At 36.2% G+C, this 20104-nt stretch overlaps 1 protein-coding gene across 4 annotated transcripts in view; it reads left to right on the forward strand.

Moving 5' to 3' along the window:
- Window positions 1–19968, forward strand: part of REXO2 (RNA exonuclease 2) — a 33852-nt gene extending 13884 nt beyond the window's left edge. For 3 of the 4 annotated variants that reach the window (XM_058289323.2, XM_058289324.2, XM_071212334.1), the window contains exon 8: window positions 746–805. In XM_058289323.2, the coding sequence (XP_058145306.1) occupies window positions 746–790 (45 nt within the window). In that variant the 3' untranslated portion in view covers window positions 791–805. Of the gene's footprint in view, window positions 1–745; window positions 806–12411; window positions 12508–12866 lie in introns of those variants that run through there. The other variant, XR_009183799.2, reaches the window with a different exon arrangement.
- The last annotated feature ends 136 nt before the right edge of the window (window positions 19969–20104 follow it).

A 20104-nucleotide genomic window follows, 5' to 3' on the forward strand; every position in this document is an offset into this window, starting at 1 on the left:
TAAGCTGCTTGGAAATCAGCCCTGTTTATAACTTTGTTTCTGTGGAAAAAACTTTTCCATTTTGAATTCCATTTAGCCAGCTCACAACTGGTATTGAGCAGTAATCTTCATTATTAAGTTAGAGACTACACAATTTTATACTTTCACGCACCTAGGTTGTACTCTGTCCAAGTCATTCATTAATTTTTCTCACACATTTCATCATTCCCATTATAGGGTTCTCAGGTACCTTGTTTCCTTCTACCTTCTTCTGTCTTTGAAGTTTTCTGTGAAATACATTGACATGATAGCCTGATCATTTTATGTTCATATTTAACAACTAGTAGAGTTTCATAATTGAAAAGCAGGACAAATGTTAAGGACACTGTGAAGAAAAATCCTGGCTCTCCCTAAAGTAGGATGGGAGCAAAGTTTGCAACTGTTCGGATTGTCTAAATAGAAGCTTCCACAAATGTGAGGGTTGGTATTACATGTCTTTAGGCCAACTCTTCTTAGAAAAGTTTGCTCCCTTCTCAAACCCTTAGTATTTATTTTACATACCTTTGGGTGTTTTGGATAGTAAGATTTTTCATTTTTTGGTAGTTCATAGAGATCACCGACTTTTATTTTGCCAAATTACTGTGTTTAAAAAAAATGCCGTCTGCTTTTCACATAACTTCAGAAAAAAGGGCAAGTGCTTTAAATTGAACACATTTAATTTTGTGAAAAATTCATTTGTGTCCTTAATTTTCTCATTGCATTTTAGATCGAGTACAAAGACACACCCAAACTTCATCCTGGACCTTATTAGTACCCAGATTGGAGTTTGGGAATCACGTATATTAGCCTGGGACTTTGGTTGAAATCCCTCTCCTGGAGGAGTAGAAGAGAGAAGGAGTATCTTCTGAACTACCAAAATTATCTGTTTTTTACAAGTTATTAAATGAAAAAACTTGGGGGAAAAATATAAAAAAAATCTTAGTGGTTTGTTTGAGATAAAATTGTGTAGTTTTGTCAGTGATCGTGTTTTACACTATTGACTTTGTTAGTCTTTCCAAGTGATTTTAGGAATGCCAGGAATTCCTAGATTATTTGAACTTTGTTTTTCCACTTTTGACATTGTGAAATTTTGTGTTTTTTTGTGACCTTTAGCTATGAGGTCTTTGATGTTCAAACATGATTTTCTTAGGATGAGTTTTGTTTTCGTTTGTAATCTCTGCAGTCTATTGTTATTAATACATTTTTTACATGTTTTTGTCCCTCATAGCTAGATGTGAGCTTTTTCAAGATCAAGGACTATTTCTTGGGTCCTTATAGCCTTCCCACTGTACCTTCCACCAGCTCTTTCACAGAGTACTTGATCAGTAAATGTTGCTGAATTCAGCTTTAAAATTAATTTAGACTTGCAAATATTACCTGGAAAATTTTAAGGTAATTTCATTTGAATTAAATCCTGAATCAACTTAGATTGGAAGAATATAGGTAAATGTAGTTAGTACTGATTTTTGAGAAAAGCATAAATCTGTTTTAAACACTTCATGTTAATGAAGGATTCTTGGGAATGGGTTATTAGACAATTTATAAAAATCGTTCTGAAGTTATATGGGCAAGTGGTCTGTATCATTTTTCCATTGCAAATATATAGCCTAAACTACTTAAATGTTGATAACACATGTCCACATTTCTGGAGAATTATATTAGGTATTATTTAATTGGTAGAAAAAGACAATTTTATGATTAAGAATTCATTCTTTCAATTATTTCAGTACGTATTTGTTGAGGACTGTCATTTGTGCTGAGTATTGTTCTAAAAATTGGGGTTCCAGTAAGCTCGTAGACATATTGCTGCCCTCATACAATTGAAGTTCTATACACTATTAAACAGTCAGTGCCACTAAATGAAAAGATGCTGTGGTAAAGATGAAGAAATGGTGGTGGAGGTTTGGGGAGAAGGCAAGGCTACTTTAAATAGGGTGGCTAGTACAGTTTGCCCTGATTAAGTAGCATTGGTCTAAGCGAGTTTGAAGACATGGGAGGGAGGCTGTAGGAGGTAGGGAACAACGTCCCTAGGTGGCAAAGAACAGTGTATTCTGGGAACTGTTAGTCAACTAGGATGGAGTGTGGTGAGCTAAATGAGAAGGGACGCTAGTTTCTTTATTATAGGGCCTTAGTAAATATTTGCTTAATAAATGAGTGTAAGATTTTTATAACCTTAATTCTGGCAAATCCTTAATGCAGGTTAAATGAAGGTGATGATGAGTTAGGAGTGGGTATCTCTGGGGATCACGGGCCCGCTGGTCACCTCCGAGACTCCAGAGCAGCATCTCAGGTGCCCAAACGTCAGGTTCCACATTATAGGCCCATAAATTCAATTTTATCAGTATATCAAGAGTTGACTAATCCCTTGAGGAGGAACTTATTCCACCCAAACACACAAGGGACTGTGTAATTCAGTGTACCGACTAGTATTTACTGGGGTCTCCTTTTCTAAAGACCAAAACACCAGATGAGTGTGTGCCATACGGGACACTGCTTTTCCAGTATTAAGACAGTGGGAAATGAGCTAGTAATTAGGTATTCGAAATTCAGGGAATTATTTTGATGTCAGTTTATTGGGGCTGGTAAAGAGTGGAAATGGAGAAGAGGTCTCAGAACTGAGTAAACATCCGGGGAGAATGTAAGGAAAAAGATGGCCAAAGAGTGCTCCCCTGGCTGCTGGATGTAGGAGCTGTGATGGCTAAAGTGCAATTTTAGGTTTTCTTTTTATATGTTATAATTTGTAACGTCAATGAAATTTATTAAATGCCTATTATCTAGCATTTGCCTTAATTAGCAAAGCAATACTGAGACAACTAGAGCATGTAGAGCCACAATAATAAACTGGCCAGTGGCTCTTAGAGGATAACCATAGAACAGCAGTCATCAGTGAAAGGTGACGTGACATCGGAAACATGTAAGTCCCTCGCAGGAGTCCTCAAACATTAAGGAGGGACTTGCGTTTCCTATAATTAAAGAAGAGGCTTCATTTCTTTAACTACTAAGGAATAAAGTAACCACAGAAGATTGGAGATCTGGGGTTACATGTGATATATATCAGTTTTCATAAGGCAAAATAGATATAGCATGATAAATTAGTTAGGGAATCCAGTGGGAATTATTCTGTATTTCACATATACCTCCAGTTATAAAATGTTATGATTTGTTGGGGCATAACATAGAGCTCAATAGGAAAAGAGTCCTTATAAGTAAAGCATAAAAACACCTTACTCCTTGTTGAATGGCCGACCATTTAGTTGTTTTTGTTTCTTTATTGTTCTTATGTTTACTCTTACTGGGAGCAAATTGCTACTAACAAGTTTTGCTGGGTCAAGGCCAGAAATAAGAATTCTCAAACTCATTAAGAAACTCATGAGTGTATGCATTTAAAGGCATATGAGAAAGGCTTATGTTGAGGCTTGTTTTTTTCCCAGTTTTTATAAAAATTTCTTTCCTTTTTGGTTCCTGCACTTACTGAGATGAATTATTTATTACCTTTCAGTTAATTCATGGCATACTATTGGTGAATGCAAAACCCCTCTTCTCTATTGCTCTATATTATAATATTACACTTTCTCTTATTATTCCATCCCTACTTCTAGTCCCAACTTTCCAATCCTTGTTGTGTTTAATATATGTCCTTCCATTATACCTTTTTTATTCTTCAAATATGTATGATATTATATGTGTTATAATTTGACATAAATGGTATCATGATATAAATCTCATTTTATTTTTTACTTTATTATGCCATACTGTGTTTCTGACACTATGCATATTTCTAAAATAGACACTTAGCTTATTAATTCTCACAGCTTTGGAGTATTCTGTATGTGCACATTCCCTATTTTACTTATTAGTACCATACCCACTATTACCATGAAAATCTTTGTACATGTGTCCTTATGGACCTGTGCAAAGTTCCTCTATAGCATATAGCCTAGAGTAGGATTTCTGGATCATAGGGTATATCTATATTTCATTTTTCTGAATACTGATATCTTCTCCAAAATAGCAGCCACAGTTTAACTGTGACCAGAAATAAAATAGTACATTTCCTTAGAGTTTTGTCAGTACTTGTAATTATGTAACTTGTTAATTTTTGCCATTTTTCTCTCTGTAAAATAGTATTACCTTGTATAATTTGCATTTCTTTGAATACCAAGGAGTTTGAACATGTCTTTATGTTACTGCATTTTGGGTTTATTCTTTCTTAAATTGTGAATTCCTATCCATTTTTCTATGGAATTTTCTGTTTTAATGCTTTTCATTTCATTTATCCATTCCCAGTTGTTTATCTGTTAACTCTGAGTGTGGTGACTTTATTTAAACAGGGACTTTTACTTTTGTAATTCCTTTACTTTTGTTATTGTAGAATCTACACTATCACTCTCCTTCCCCAAATTTTGTTCTTTTTAGAATTCCGTGAAAAAAGTAATCCCCTGCCTTAGGATCATGATATTCTCCATGTAACCTTCTATGAGCTTACACTTTTACTTTTCATGTTTTGGGTTTTAATACATCTCAAGTCCACATCTGGAGACCGTGTGAGGTATGGATCCAACTTTATTTTTTCCATAGTGTGCACCAACTTTTCCATCACTGCTAAATGATCCATCCTTTGCCCACTCTTCTACCTCTTATTGTATAAGTTTTCATATACAGGTGAGTCTCTTTCTGAGCTTTTTATTGTGTTCTGTTGGTCGTTGTCTGGCCTATGCTGCTACTTTTATTATTGTGATTTTGTACGGTATTTTAATTTCTTATAAGGTCTTTTATTTGTATGCCTATTATCCCATCAGGTCAATTTCAAATAGTGAACACTACCACTTCCCTTCTAATGTTTTTGCCTATTATTTTTTTTTTAAAGATTTACTTTATTTCTCCCCACCCCCTCATTGTTTGCCCTTGCTGTGTCTGTCTGTTGTCTTTGTATCTTTTAGATAGTACTAGGAACCAAACCTGGGACTCCAATGTGGGAAAAAGGCACCTAATTTGCTTGAGCCACCTGTGTTCACTGCTTTCTTGTGTGTCTCATGTTTTTTCTTCTTGTGCCTCTTGTTGTGTCATCATGTTGCATCATCTTGCCATGCCTGCGCATTGCATCAGCTTGCTATCTTGCTTGTCTTCTTTATGAGGTACTAGAAATCTCTGCTCCCTGCTTTTGTTGTGTCTCTCATTGATTTTTTCTCTTTGTATCTCTTGTTGAGTTATCTTGTGTCAGCTTGCCGTGCCTGCCTGTCATGTCAGCTTGCTGTTGTCTTTAGGAGGCTTGGGGAATCAAACCAGGGACCTCCCATGTAGTAGGTGGGAGCTCAATCACTTGAACCACATCCTCTTCTTTATTATTTCTTATTCTTATTCCTTTGTCCAGAATGTCCTATACTAAGTTGAACAGTAGCTGTGATGGTGGTAGCTTTTTTTTATCTTGTTATTGACCTTTAAAGAAATGAATCAAAAGTTTTCCAATAATTATATTACTAGAGTATTAATAGTCTTCAAGAAGTTAACAAAGGTCTGTTCCATCTCTAGTTTTGTTTTTTGTTTTTTTTTAATTGGATATGAAACTTGGTCAAATGCCTTGCCTGTTGAGATGACTATGTGTTTCCTTTTCTTCTTTACTCCATTGTTTTGGTGCAATACAGTTATATATTTTCTAATGTTAAGTCATTGTTACATTTCTAGAATAACCTAATAAGTATTCTGTTGGATTCTGTTAGCTGGGTTTTGTTAGCTGATGTTTTATTTAGGAAGTTTGCTTCTATGTTTATTAGTGAAATTGGCCTATAATTTTCTTCTCCATACTATCTTCTGATTTTTTAAAGATTGTTCTGACCTAAAATATGGACTGGGAAGTTTTCATAATTTTTATAATTTTATTTAGGTTTATATAATATAGAGATTTTCCAGTTCAGTGTGACTCCTCCCCTGTAGAACCATCTAGGCAAATTCTTTCTTTTCTTTCTAAGAGATTTTGAGCTACTATTATAACTATTGGCCTATTCAAGGTTTTAATTTTTATTGTGCTTATTTTATCATTAATATAGTTTTCTAAAAAATCTCTTCTAGGTTTTCAAAAGTATTGGGGTAGTTTTTTTAATAGTAGCACTTAATTTTAAAAATATTTAACATAACTATAACTTGTCCCCTCATTTAAGTATACATTGTATTTACTTGCATTTTATTATTATTTTGTCAGGCAGTCCTTCCTGAGTATAATATCTTTCTAAAGAAGGAGCTACTGGTGTTATTGTCACATTTTTTCTAGACCATTTCATTGATTTATACACTTTATTATTTCTTTCCTTCTTGTTTCTTTGGGTGTACACTTGCATGTTTTCAGTTAAGCTTAGGTTTCTTTTTGCTTTTCTTATTTACTGATAAATGTATTCAGAGCCATGGATTTTCCTCTAACAGTGTTGTCCTAATGAGTGTGTGTGTGTGTCTAAATATATATGTGTATATATATGTAGCACTGCCTCTAAGTTCTGGTTAACCTTCTTTCAAGCACACACTAAAGAATTAAAATAAATATCAGAGAATTGAAATCATTCAGAGGATATTATCTGACAAAAATGCCATTAAACTTCAAATCAGTAATTAAATGGTAACTAGAAAATTTTACATAATTGGCAATTAAGAAATCTTCTAAATAACTCACAGGTCACAGAAAAAGTAGAAATTAGGAAATAATTGAAACTGAATAATCATGAAAACACTACAAGTGAAAACTTTCAGGGTACAGCTAAACAATGCTTTTAGCGAAAATTGTATCCATGAATCTTTATAAGGGAAGAAAGGTGAAAGGTATAAAAAAGTTCTGAGCAAAAATTAACAAGTGGAAATAGTAAATGACTATTCAGTGGAGTATACTCAGTAGAGTACCAAATAAATTAAAGGGTAAATAAATAATCCTTTGGCAAGATGGTTCAAGAGAGAGAAGACTGCACATAAAACTACTATCAAGAATGAAGAGAGCTTAACTAAAGATGCTACAAAAAGAGAAAAGATAAAAAAGTAATATGAACAACATAAATACTACTGTATGGTAACCGTTTAATAATCATTTAAACAGCAAAAATCAAAAGGTCTGACTACCTAAATTGGAAAGGAGATAGATCAACATTATCAGTTATAATTTGCTAGTAGGGATGTAGATTGGGTACAGCCATATTTTGTAAAATAATTTGGCTTTATCTTAATAGTTATATATATATATATATATATATATATACACACTCTCATCTACCCAGTATTTCTACTCCTAGGAGCAGGATGGAATTGAAAAGTGTAGCAGGAGACATATTAAAAAGTTGACAGCATCGTTGTTTATAATACTCATAAACTGGAATCTATCCAGATGCCCATGGTTAGGAGAATGGATCTATAAAGTGTATTTGTAAAGGAATATATTAGGTAGATGTCCAAACAATGCAGCTACATCTATGTGCAAAAATTATATGTAAGATTGAGTGAATTAAGTCCCAGTTGCTTAAATATACTATGGTGCTCAAAGTTAGAGCAAAACAGCTTAAACTAAAATTACTAAACAATATGTTCTTCAGGTATACACACACAAATACATAAAATCAGAAATAATTGCAAGATTCAGGAAAATTTATTTACTTAATGTGAGGGGAAGTGATGGAGTATTACATAGGTGTACAAAAATGTCAGTTTTCTTGTTTCTGTGTTAGATTCACAGGTGTTTAAGAAATTAAAAATAAAAAATAAAAAATGGCTTGTACGTACTAATGATCTGAGTTTTATGAAGCGAGGAATATGAGGCCCACAAACATTAGAAGATGAAATAATTTGGCATATCAACATATTAAAGGAGAAAAATTGTATGATTATCTTAAGAGATGCAGAAAATACTTTGCTAAAAGTCAACATCCATTCATGATTAAAAGAGAAAAAAATTATCAGACTAGGAGAGAAGGAAATTTAATTTACTTAACCTTGCAAAGATATCCACAGAAAACACAACCACAAACTTCAAACATCATTCTTAATGGTGAAAAGTCCAAAGCTTTCTCATTGATTTGGGCTCGTCAAGGATGCCCACTGCCAACCCTGCTGCTCGTCGTGCTGGAGTTAGCCAGCATGGTAGATCAGTAGAGAGAAGTTAGAGGTAGTGGTGTTGGGAGACAAGTATGAAAACTCTCATTATCCGTAGATGAGTTGCCTATATGGAAAACCCAAACGTATATACAAAGCATTTTTTAGAAATAAGAATTGAGCAAGTTGGACGGCTTGAAAAAACCAAATGCATTTTTATACACCAGCATGTATTAAAAATGAGCATTTTAGAACATACCTTTAACAGTAGCATAGGAAAATATGAAATACATAGGAATAACTTTTTAAAAGCTGTGTGGTAACCTAATGGAAAAAAATGAAATCATATTGAAAGAAATGAAGGGATATCTAAGTAGATAGAGATCCATAAAAGACAATACTATGAGGAGGCCAATTTTCTCAATTTTATTTATAGAATCTGTAATCTTAATCCAAACCCCAAACTTACTTTGAGAACTTTTGGTAAAATTATTGTCAAATTTATATTGATGTTCAAAGTTCTAACTAATTCTTGGCCACTCTTGAAGAAGGTGGGGAGAATAGTCTTCTCAGAGATAATGGTTTATAAAGTTCTAGAGTTTAGGGGAGTGTGGTTTTGGTGGAGGGATAAGTATTTAGAACAATGCAATAGAACAGAGACCCAGAACTACACAAAAAAGGACCCTTATATATTACAGAAGGATTTAAATGAGTGGAGAAAGGCTAGTTGTTGTTTTTTTTCTTCTATAGATATTAATGGGACCGTTGGGTGCCCATTTTTTTAAAAAATGAAATTGGACCCCTACTTCACACCATACACAAATTCCAGAAAAATATTTATATATCTTCCAGGTAGCAAAAGCTTTCCTAAGTAAGGATACACACACAAGCATATTAATTTTCTTAAAAGCAATCCTAGAGTAAAAAGATAAGCCACAAATTGGGTGAAAATGATTACAAATCATATAATTGACAAAAACTGATACCCAATATATATAATGAAATCCCATCAAGTCACATATACACACAACAAAGGAACATAATAAAAAAATGGGGAAAACATGAGAACAGTAACTTTATGATAGAAGAAACTTGAGTGTCCAATAAACATATGAAAAGATGTTCATCCTCAATAATCAGGAAATTTAAATTAAAACCACAACAAGAAACTCTTGCATTCCTACCAGATTGGCAAATATTATAAAGTCTGATAATTCTTGGGATTAACAATGGAGTACAATTGGAACTCTCAGGTAGTATTAGTGAGAATATAAATGGATTCAACTAATTTGTTGTTTTTTTTTTTTTTCTTTTTTAAAGATTTATTTATTTATTTAATTTCCCCCCCTCCCCCCGTTGTCTGTTCTTGGTGTCTATTTGCTGCGTCTTGTTTCTTTGTCCGCTTCTGTTGTCGTCAGCGGCGCGGGAAGTGTGGGCGGCGCCATTCCTGGGCAGGCTGCTCGCTCTTTTCACGCTGGGCGGCTCTCCTCACGGGTGCACTCCTTGCGCGTGGGGCTCCCCTACGCGGGGGACACCCTTGCGTGGCGCGGCACTCCTTGCACGCATCAGCACTGCGCATGGCCAGCTCCACACGGGTCAAGGAGGCCCGGGGTTTGAACCGCGGACCTCCCATATGGTAGACGGACGCCCTAACCACTGGGCCAAAGTCCGTTTCCCGGATTCAACTAATTTGAAGGCTGCTTTGGCATTAATTGATTTATTTTTATTATTTTTTTTAGGAGGTACTGGGGATTGAACCCAGCATCTTGCACATAGGTAGAAGGCACTGAACCACTGAGCTACATCCACTCCCCATTTGGTAAATTTAAATACCTGCAAATCCTAAGATCCAGCAGTTCTACTCCTAGATATTTAACCTAAGAAAATCTTGCACCTATACACCAGGAGACAAGTAGAAGAATATTCACATTGTTTGAGAAAGCCCTAAAATGAAAGTAATCCAAGTATTCATCATTATAATACATAATTAATTGTGGTATGTTTATATGATACTACAATTAAAACAAGATTTATAGCAACATGCAACCACAGGAGTGAAGTTTTCAGACAAAGTTGAACAAAATAAGCAGGCTACAATTGATAGAATGCTAGAGAATAATGTAGGAACTGAATAGGACAGTAAACCGAGAGGTGGATGAGAATGTGGTTGATAATATAGATGCAGGAGTGTCCTTTGTGAGCTAGAGCAAATTTACATCACTGTTGTAGGATGTTGGGAATGTGGAGAAGCATGAGAAAAATACAACCAAAGTGAGCTATAGACTGTGGTTAGCAGTAATAATATAACATTCTTGCATCTATGCCAAAGATGTACTGTGTTAATAATGGGGCAGTATGGAAAATGTATGCCAAATGTACACTATGGACTTGGTAACAATCAGATGATGTTATATTATTTGTAACAAGTGTTCCACCACATTGAGGTGTGTTGATAGAGGGGTGTTGTTTGGGAATTCTGCACATGTGCAAGATTATTTTGTAAGTTTACAACTTCTGTCATAAAAAATATATTTAAATAATAATAGGGTGGCTTGGGGGAAAGATTTACCAAATATAAGATAAGGACTATAAGTAGTAGCAAGATTTTGACAATATTCTTTCATAATTTGTAACAAATGTCTCATGACAATACGAGGTGTTGATGGAGGGTTGATGTATGGGACCCCTGTATGATGTTATGCATGTTTGCTTTGTAAGTTCATGACTTTTACTATACACTTATTATTTATGTATGGTCATATATAAATGATATAAAGATAATAATAATAGGGTGGGTTGGGGGAAAATACTTTGGTTAGTAGCAATATTTTGACAGTGCTCTTTAATCATTAGTTAAAAATGTTTAACAGCAGTGCAAGGTATTGGTGGTAGGGTGAGGTACAAGAGTCCTGTATGATATATATATTTGTTTTGTAAGTTCATTTTGTAAGTGTATTCCTATACACTTACTGTTTATGTATGTTTATGTATGAGTGATATACTTCAATAAATTTTTTAAAAAGTAGGCTACAAAAGAATACATGCAATAAATTCTGTTTAAATCAAGTTAAAAGAACAGTTAAAACTAAGCAGTGTATTTTTAGGATTGTGTACATAGATGAAACAACTAGAAAATAAGAGACTCATAAAAGTCAGGAGGGCAGGTTACCTTTAAGGTATGTGATTGGGAGAGAGGTACACAGGAAGCTCCTGAAGCTTTGGCAATATTTTCTTCACACAAAATTTGGTATTTACCTAGGTTTGCTTTTTCAAGTTATTTTTCTTTAAAAAAATATTTTATTTTCATAGGTAGATATACATGTCATAATAAACATACAATTAAAATTTTAGTGTGAGAATGTATGAAACCCTTAACAAGTGCCTGGTAAATATAAAAAATAATAATTAAGTTGATTATTCATTATTGTTTTATTATTAATTAGTAATGTCAAAATATTTCCCTCTAGAGTTTCAGCAGCATAAATTTATCCTTAAAACAAATATCTAGTAGGGTAATTTTAATTTTCAGGCATATAGGATTATTCATTTTTCTTTTTTTATGATAGTGCTTGCTGCATTATACTCAGAAAACATAGTATCTGTGAAAGTAATTTTTTACATTTATTGAATAAGTTTATTATTTTTAGCTTGCAATAATAAAATGTACTTAGGTGAATAAAAACACCTTTATTGAGATTTCCTGCAGTGAAAATGATTTTGGTATTGCAATTTTGAAACTCTATATCTCTATTCCCCCTTTCCCTGTTAGCGCATTGATTTTAATTTGTTTTTGATAACCTGAGTTTTCTTAGTACTGTATTGATAATGACATTACAAAATAGCCTCTAATTTTATGTGTTTATATATATTGTTTAGAATCACTTTATACTACCACCAGGAGTGTATGATAGTGCCCATTTCCTTGCCCCTTGGTGAGGAGTATTGAATAATCTATTAAAAAATAAATTTAGCAATTTGAAAAGATATATATATGAAATATTTTTTCAGTTATATTTTATTCCTTTACTTAAAACATTTTTTATACATATGTTATCCAATTCTTGTTCTCTATGAATTGTTTTATCCTTCACTAATTTAATTTTCTGCTGTGGAATCAGTGTTTGTTTTTTTTTAATTACCTTGTCGAGTCTCTTTATATATTAAGGTTGATATTATTCCTTGTTGTAAATTTTTTTCTTATTCGCTGTATGCTTTTTAAATTCCAGTTTACTCTTTTTACCCTTCTTTTGCTCTTCTGCAGGAAGAGCAGGAGCAAATATCCCCAGCTTTCTCTTCTTATTTCATATAGAGCAGTTTAGTCCTCTTTTACTGCAGGGAGAAGATTATCATTTGGCAGAGATGATGTAACCCAGATTGCAGAATTGAGTTGGAGGTTGAATTATGTGAGCTCCAAGACCTTCTCCAGTTCCTGTAAGTCAATAAATATCACATCTGTTCAGAGAGCTTCCAGATAATTGATAACTTGGAGATACAGTCTTCCTTGTGATACAGTAATGACCCCCAATTTAAGCATGTCCAAGAAATACAAATTTCTGACTCCTTGCTAAAGTTTTTTCTCAAGTGACTTTATAAACACACTGTGCTGTTTATCAAGCAATCCAAGGGAAAACATCTATCTATAAGGAAAGCAGAACATTGACTTTTTTTTTTTGAGGTACTGGGGGCTGGGGATTGAATTCATGACCTTGTATGTGGAAAGCTGGTGCCTAACCCCTGAGCCACATGGGCTTCCCTGAATTGTTTTTTTTGCTTGTTGTTTGTTTTCTCAGGAGGCGTCAGGAACCGGCACTGGGAACCGACCCTGGGACCTCCCATGAGGGAGGCAAGTGCTCAACTGCTTGAGCTACATCTGCTCCCCATAACATTGACATTTGTTGAAGATAAGGGATTCAGAAATTTAACTTGGCAAATCTATAAACAGCTAGTATTTTTATACTGTGGTGCTAAAAAAAACTTGCAGATTTTTCTTTTTACATATTTTAGTTCCTATCAAGAGTTTTCTAATAAAACTCAGTATATTGCACATTTTTGCCTGAGAAAAGCTAAATCTTTTCTTTAAAAAAAAAACAAAAAACTTGAACAGTCTTATTAAGAACTTTTCTAATCCTAAAAATGTATAGGATAGAATTCTAAAAAATATGTAAGCCTCAGCAGAGGCTTCCCCTCATTCCAAAGTGATTTAAGATGACCCCAAGATAAGACGTACCCTGAATGGGCCCTGGAGATAGAGAAGAAGGTCGCCCGCAAGTTACAGTGCTGGAGACCATCTACCAACTACAATGTAGGCAGAACCACATTGAAAGAAGACGTTAGAACTGCTCAGCAAATTTGCCTTTTGAAAAATCACCAGGATCACAGGAAATAAGTAGAGGATATTCTGGAAGAACGCTACTCGTAACCCTAATTTTGGAGGAATGAGAGCGAGAGGGGCTGTGGGTGTGGGTAGAGGTGCACATCATGCTGTGAGTCAGGGCACCTGAAGCGTTGGGCCAAGAGGCACGAGGATATAATATACATGGCCATATTGAGTGGTCTGTGGGCAACGGTGCATCTTCCTGATCCATCTGGACTTTTCCATGGTGCAGTGGTCAGTGGCCCCAGGAAGGAGAATGGCCATACCCTAGCCACAGAACAATTATTTAGTAAACATTTATATAGCATTTACTGTATCCCAAGCATTGGTCCAAATCACTGGTTTTAAACAGTAGTTTGTGCTCCCGAGGACATTTGATGACGTCTAGAGACAGTTGTGGTTGTCACAAGTGGGAGGAGTGCGCTTCTGGCTTCTAGTTGGCAGAGGCCCAGGATGCTGCTAAACATTGTACAACACACAGGGCAGCCCCTACAATGAAGAATTATTATGCTCAAGACATAAATAGTTGAGGTTGAGAATATTTAACTGATATTAGTGCAGTTATTCCTCACAGCAACCCTGTGAAGGCTGCTCATCTTTTAGGTGAGGAAATGAAGGTAGGTTGGTAACCTTCCTAATGTTATTGTCTAGAGAGGACAGGCCAAAGGGAAACATGTAGGCTAGATAAGTGTGAGCAGACAGGGCATGGCTGCCGTGGTAATACTGGCCTATAGGAAATTTAAGGCAAAATGATAGGGTAATTTTTTTTTTTAATGGAAGGGTATAATCCACAATGAAAATGTTTTAGTCATGAAACTTTTAGACACTAAGTAATCCTGAAATATACAAAGCAAAAACTATTAGAAATGTAAAGAGTAATTGACTGAAACACAGTAGGTTTTTTTTTAAAAACAGCATTATTGGAGTATAATTGATGTACAATAAACTGTACAAATTTAAAGCCTATAATTAGATGTTTTGATGTATGTATATAAAGGTATATATGATGTATGTGTGTGAAACCATTACCACAATCAAGATAATGAACATGCCCATCACTTCAAAAGTTTCCTCATGCCTCTTTGTAATCCCTTTTTTTAGCCCTCCCCGTTCCCTTCCAATTCCCAAACTGATCTGTTTTCTGTCGCTATTGCATCTTTAGGAGGTTTTTTTTTTTTAGGTTTATTTTATTTATTTATCTTTCCCCATCCCCTCTTTGTTTGAACTTGCTGTGTCTGTTCATCTTCCTTTTTTCTTTGGGAGTCCCAGGAACCAAACCCAGGACCTCTGATGTGGGAGGGAGGTGTTTAATCACTTGAGCCACCTCTGCTCCCTGCTTTGTTGTGTATCTCATTATGTTTTTCCTCTGGTGTCTCTTGTTGCATCATCTTGTGTCAGCTTGCTGAGCCTGCCTGTTGCACCAGCTGAGTGTCTTTTTTAGGAAGTACTGGAACTGAACCATGGGCCTCCTATATGGTAGACAGGAGCCCAATCACTTGAGCCACATCCATTTCCCTTCACGAGTTTTATGTAAATGGAATCATGCAGTATGTTCTTTTCTTCTTCTTCTATGTCTTCTTTTATTTGCCATACTTACTTTGTGATTCTTCTATGTGTGTCAACACATTATCCCTTTATTGCTGAGTAGTATTCCATTGAATGGTGTACTACAGTTTGTTTATTCATTCACCTTTTGATGCACAGTTGAGTTGTTTCCAGTTTTTGACTGTTACAAATAAAGATGTATTAAAATTTGTAAAGAAGGCTTTGTATGAAATGTATGGTTTTGATATGCTTTTGTTTCTCTTTGGTAAAACCTAGGAACGGAATGATTGGGTTATACTTTAGTTAAGTATGTGTTCAACATCTCAAAACACTGTCAGACTGGTTTCCAAGGTTATTGCTCCATTTTCCATTCTCAGCAAGAGTGTAAGAGAATTTCAGTTGTTCCATATCCTTGCCAACATGGTGAGCCTATATAATTTTAGACATTCAAATAGGTTTGTAATGGTATCTCATTGGAGCTATAATTTGCATCTCCCTGTTGCTGGAAAGAATCTTTTCATGTGCTACAGGGCAGTTAGTAAATATCCACAGCTCTCTGGAGCTAGCTGAAGCACCTGTGTGGGGGCTCCAGGAGGCCAGAAGAGCATCCTACAACATCCTTCAAGGAATGGAGACTGTCCATCTGCAGAGAAGACTCATAGGTAGAGCGCTCCACACCATGGAGGCTGGTGCCCATCCTCCGCTGGAGGTACAAGCCACCTCAGGAGCTGTTCTGTGACCAGAATTGAAAGCTCCACTTCCCAAAAATGGGGGAGGAAGAGACAGTTGGGCACCAACTTCAGCTACTGATGAGTAAATTCAGCAGGCTAAAGTATAATCCTAAGAACAGCTAAAGTTTTAGCCTGTCCAAGTCAGAAAGAGGTCAGTAGCTGCCATCTTAACTCTGCACCTGGCATGAGGAGGAGCAGGGTGGACTGAGAATCACAGTGTTGGTGGGGACTGGCTTCCCATCCAGGTCAGATTGCAGCTCTAGCCTAGGCCCCAGCCCCACCTCCAGCTGGGAGGAAGCTGCAGGGACCTGTGCCAGCCTCTCTGGGCAATTAATGGCCAAGCTGCGGAGGCTGGTGATTATCCTACTCTGGTGGCATGGCTGCCCCAGGATCTGTTCTGTGGCTGGAATTGGAAGCTCCATTTCCCAAAATCAGGAGGTGGAGATGGTTATCTACCCATTTCAGCTACTGATTAGTAGGCTTTACTATAGTAGTAAAGTATAACCCTAGGAATAGCTGGGGTGTGAACCTGTGCAAGTCAGAAGGAGGACAGTAGCCACCATTTTGACTTTGCCCCCAGTCTGAGGGGAAGCCGGGCTGATTGAAAATCATAGTGACCATAGGAACTGATTTCTTTTACCCAAATCAGCTTGCAGCCCTAGACTAAGCTTCAGCCCTGCTTCTGACAGGGAGGAGGCTGATGGGCCCTACACCAGCCTGTCCAGGTAACTGCAGTTACCTTTGGCTGGCACAGACTGAATAATTGGAAGTCTACTGGGGTAACTGTGGTCATCTTAGACCTGCACTACATAAATTGCTTCCCACACCTGCAGCTCCATCCCTGCCCCAGGCAGGGGAGAAAGGGTCATGAAGCTTCATCAGTTTCTCTGGGCAACTACAGTCTGGGCCTGCATGACTTGGATTATTCCACACAGCTGTGACTCTGTCCCTAACCATGGCAAAGGAGAAAGTTGGAAGAAGCTTCATCAGTCCCTGGGGCAATGAGGGCAGCTTGAGCCTACACAGCTTATAACACTAACTACAACCTTAGCTCCTACTGCACAACCAGCATGGAAGAAAGGACAGGAAGTCCTAAACTAAAAAGAAAACCTGCACCCGGAATAAATATTCTAGTAAGCCTGCTGCCAAGACACCAACAAAAAATTACAATCCACACCAAGAAACAGGAAGCTATTTCCCAGTTAAAGGAACAAGATAAGCCTTCAGATGGCATAAAGTAGTTGAGACAAGTAATCATAGATGTTCAAACAAATCTCCTTAATAAATTCAATGAGATGGCTAAAGAGATTAAGGATATTAACAAGAAACTGGATGAGCACGAAGAAGAATTTGAAAGCATACATAGAAAAATAGATCTAATGGGAATGAAAAGTGCTATCAATGAAATTTAAAAGACATTGGGGTGGCAGACTTGGCCCAGTGGTTAGGGCGTTCATCTACCACATGGGAGGCCTATGGTTCAAACCCCAGGCCTCCCTGACCTGTATGGAGCTGGCCCATGTGCATTGCTGATGTGCACAAGGAGTGCCGTGCCATGCAGGGGTGTCCCCTGCATAGGGGAGCTCAATGCTCAAGGAGTGCGCCCCGTAAGGAGAGCCGCCCAGCACGAAAGAAAGTGCAGCCTGCCCAGGACTGGTACCGCACATATGGAGAACTGACACAACAAGATGATGCAACAAAAAGAAACACAGATTCCCATGCCGCTGACAACAACAGAAGTGGACAAAGAAGAGGCAGCAAATAGACACAGAGAACAGACAACTGGGGTGGGGGTGGGAGCTGGGGATGAAGGGGAGAGGAATAAATAAATCTTTAAAGAAAAATAAAAAAATAACATTGGAATAGTGTGATAGCAGATTTGAGGAGGCAGAAGAAAGGATTGGTGAGCTTGAAGAAATGGCCTCTGAAAGTGAACATGCAAAAGAACAGACGAAGAAAAGAAGGGAAAAAATTGAACAAGGTCTCAGGAAACTGAATGACGCAAGAGACATGCAAACATACATGTCATGGGTGTCCCAGAAGGAAAAGAGAAGGGAAAAGGGGCAGAAGGAATATTTTAAGAAATACTGGTAGAAAATTTCTCAACCCTATTGAAGGACATAAACATACATGTCCAAGAAGCACAATGTACTCCCATTCAAAAAAAATCTGAAAAGACCAACTTTGAGACACTCATCAGAATGTCAAATGCCAAAGACAGAAAATTCTGAGAGCAGCAAGAGAAAAGCAATGGATAACATATAAGGGATACCCAATAAGACTAAGTGCTGATTTCTTACCAGAAACCACAGAGGCAAGAAGACAGTGGTGTGATATATTTAAGATATTACAAGAGAAAACCTTTCAGCCAAGAATCTTATATTCAGCAAGACTGTCTTTCAGAAATGAGGGTGAAGTTAAAATATTCACAGATAAACAGAAACTGAGAGAATTTCTAAGCAAGCAACCAGATTTTTAGGAAATACTGAAGGGTGTCCTAGAGCCTGAAAAGAAAAGACAGGAGATAGAGGCCTGAAAGAGAGTCTAGAAATGAAGATTATATCAATAAAAGTAGCTAAAAGTGGCAAAAGAGTGGTGAAAATAAAATATGACAGCTAAAACTCAAGTAGGAATAAACTTAACCAATGATGTAAAACACTTGTATTCAGAAAATTGCAACTCAGTGTTAAAAGAAAAAAAATCCTATATAACTGAAAGCATTCTATACTCATGGATTGGAAGACTTAATATCATTAAGATGTCAATTCTACTCAAATTGATATACAGGTTCAATGCAATCCCAATAAAAATTCCACCAACATTTTTTAAAAAATTGAAAACATGATTATCAATTTTATTTGGAAGGGTAAGAGGTCCTGAATAGCCAGAAACATCATAAAAAGGAAAAGCAAACCCTCATCTCTGGACTTGAAATCATATTTCCTAACTATAGTGGTAAAAACAGCATAGTACTGACATAAAGACAGACACAGAGACCAATGGAACCAAATCAGAAACAGAACTTCACATGTATGGTCAAGTGATTTTTGATTAGCCTATCAAACCCACACAGAAGAGCCATAAACTTTTAGAAGAAATTGTAAGAAAATATCTTCAAGACCTGGTGGTAGGTGGTGGATTCTTAAAGGAGATAAGAGGAGGACTGAGATGAACATTTTTGTTTTTTAATGTTTAATATATGTTTTTGAAGTTTAATGTATGTAGAAGTTTTAATTAGCTGTACTGTAAAAGTGTGGAAATGTATAGAGTGGATGGTAACACATAGTAAAAGTTTATAAATGGAGATGTGGCTGAAAATGGTAGTCTAGGTATGTAAATGGCAATTGACAGAATGCAAGAGAATAATCTAGGAATAGAACAGCACCAAGAGGTAGATGAGAATTGTGGTTGATGGTACAGATGCAAGAGTGTCCTTTGTGAGCTAGAGCAAATGTACATCACTACTGCAGGGTGTTGGGACTGTGGAAAAATACAACTGGAGTGACCTACAGACTGTGGTTAGCAGTGATAATATAACATTCTTGCATCTATGCCAAAGATGTACTGAGTTGATAATGGGGCAGTATGAAAAATGTATGCCAAATATACACTATGGACATGGTAACAGATGATGTTATATTATTTGTAACAAGTATTCCACCACATTGAGGTGTGTTGATAGAGGGGTGTTGTTCGGGAATTCTGCACATGTGCATGATTATTTTATAAGTTTATAATTTCTGTCATAAAAAATATATTTAAAAAATAATAGGGTGGATTGGGGGAAAAACACACCAAATGTAAGATAAGGACTATAATTAGTAGTAAGATTTTGGCAATATTCTTTCATAATTGTAACAAGCATCTCACAACAATGTAAGGTGTTGGTGGAGTGTTATGTATGGGACCCCTGTATGATGTTATGCATGTTTACTTTGTAAGTTCACAACTTTTACTATACACTTATTTATGTATGTTCATATATAAGTGATATAAAGATAATGGGTGGGTTGGAGGAAAAATACTTTGGTTAGTAGTAATATTTTGACAGTGCTCTTTGATCATTAGTTAAAAAGGTTTAACAGCAATGCAAGGTATTAGTGGGGGGGTGAGTTATGAGAGTCGTGTATGAAGTTATATATGTTTGTTTTATAAGTTCACAACTATTACTATAAACTTATTGTTTATGTGTGTTTATGTATGAGATATATGCTTCAATAAATTAATTTTTTAAAAAGTTTATTATGGGAATTGGTTCACACAACCATGGAGATTTGCAAGTTTGTTTTTTTTTTAATTTCTCTCCCCTTCCCCCCACCCCCCAGTTGTCTGCTCTCTGTGTCCATTCGCTGTGTGTTCTTCTGTGACCACTTCTGTC

The sequence above is a fragment of the Dasypus novemcinctus genome, chromosome 27, assembly GCF_030445035.2.
Source record: "Dasypus novemcinctus isolate mDasNov1 chromosome 27, mDasNov1.1.hap2, whole genome shotgun sequence".
Taxonomy (NCBI): domain Eukaryota; kingdom Metazoa; phylum Chordata; class Mammalia; order Cingulata; family Dasypodidae; genus Dasypus; species Dasypus novemcinctus.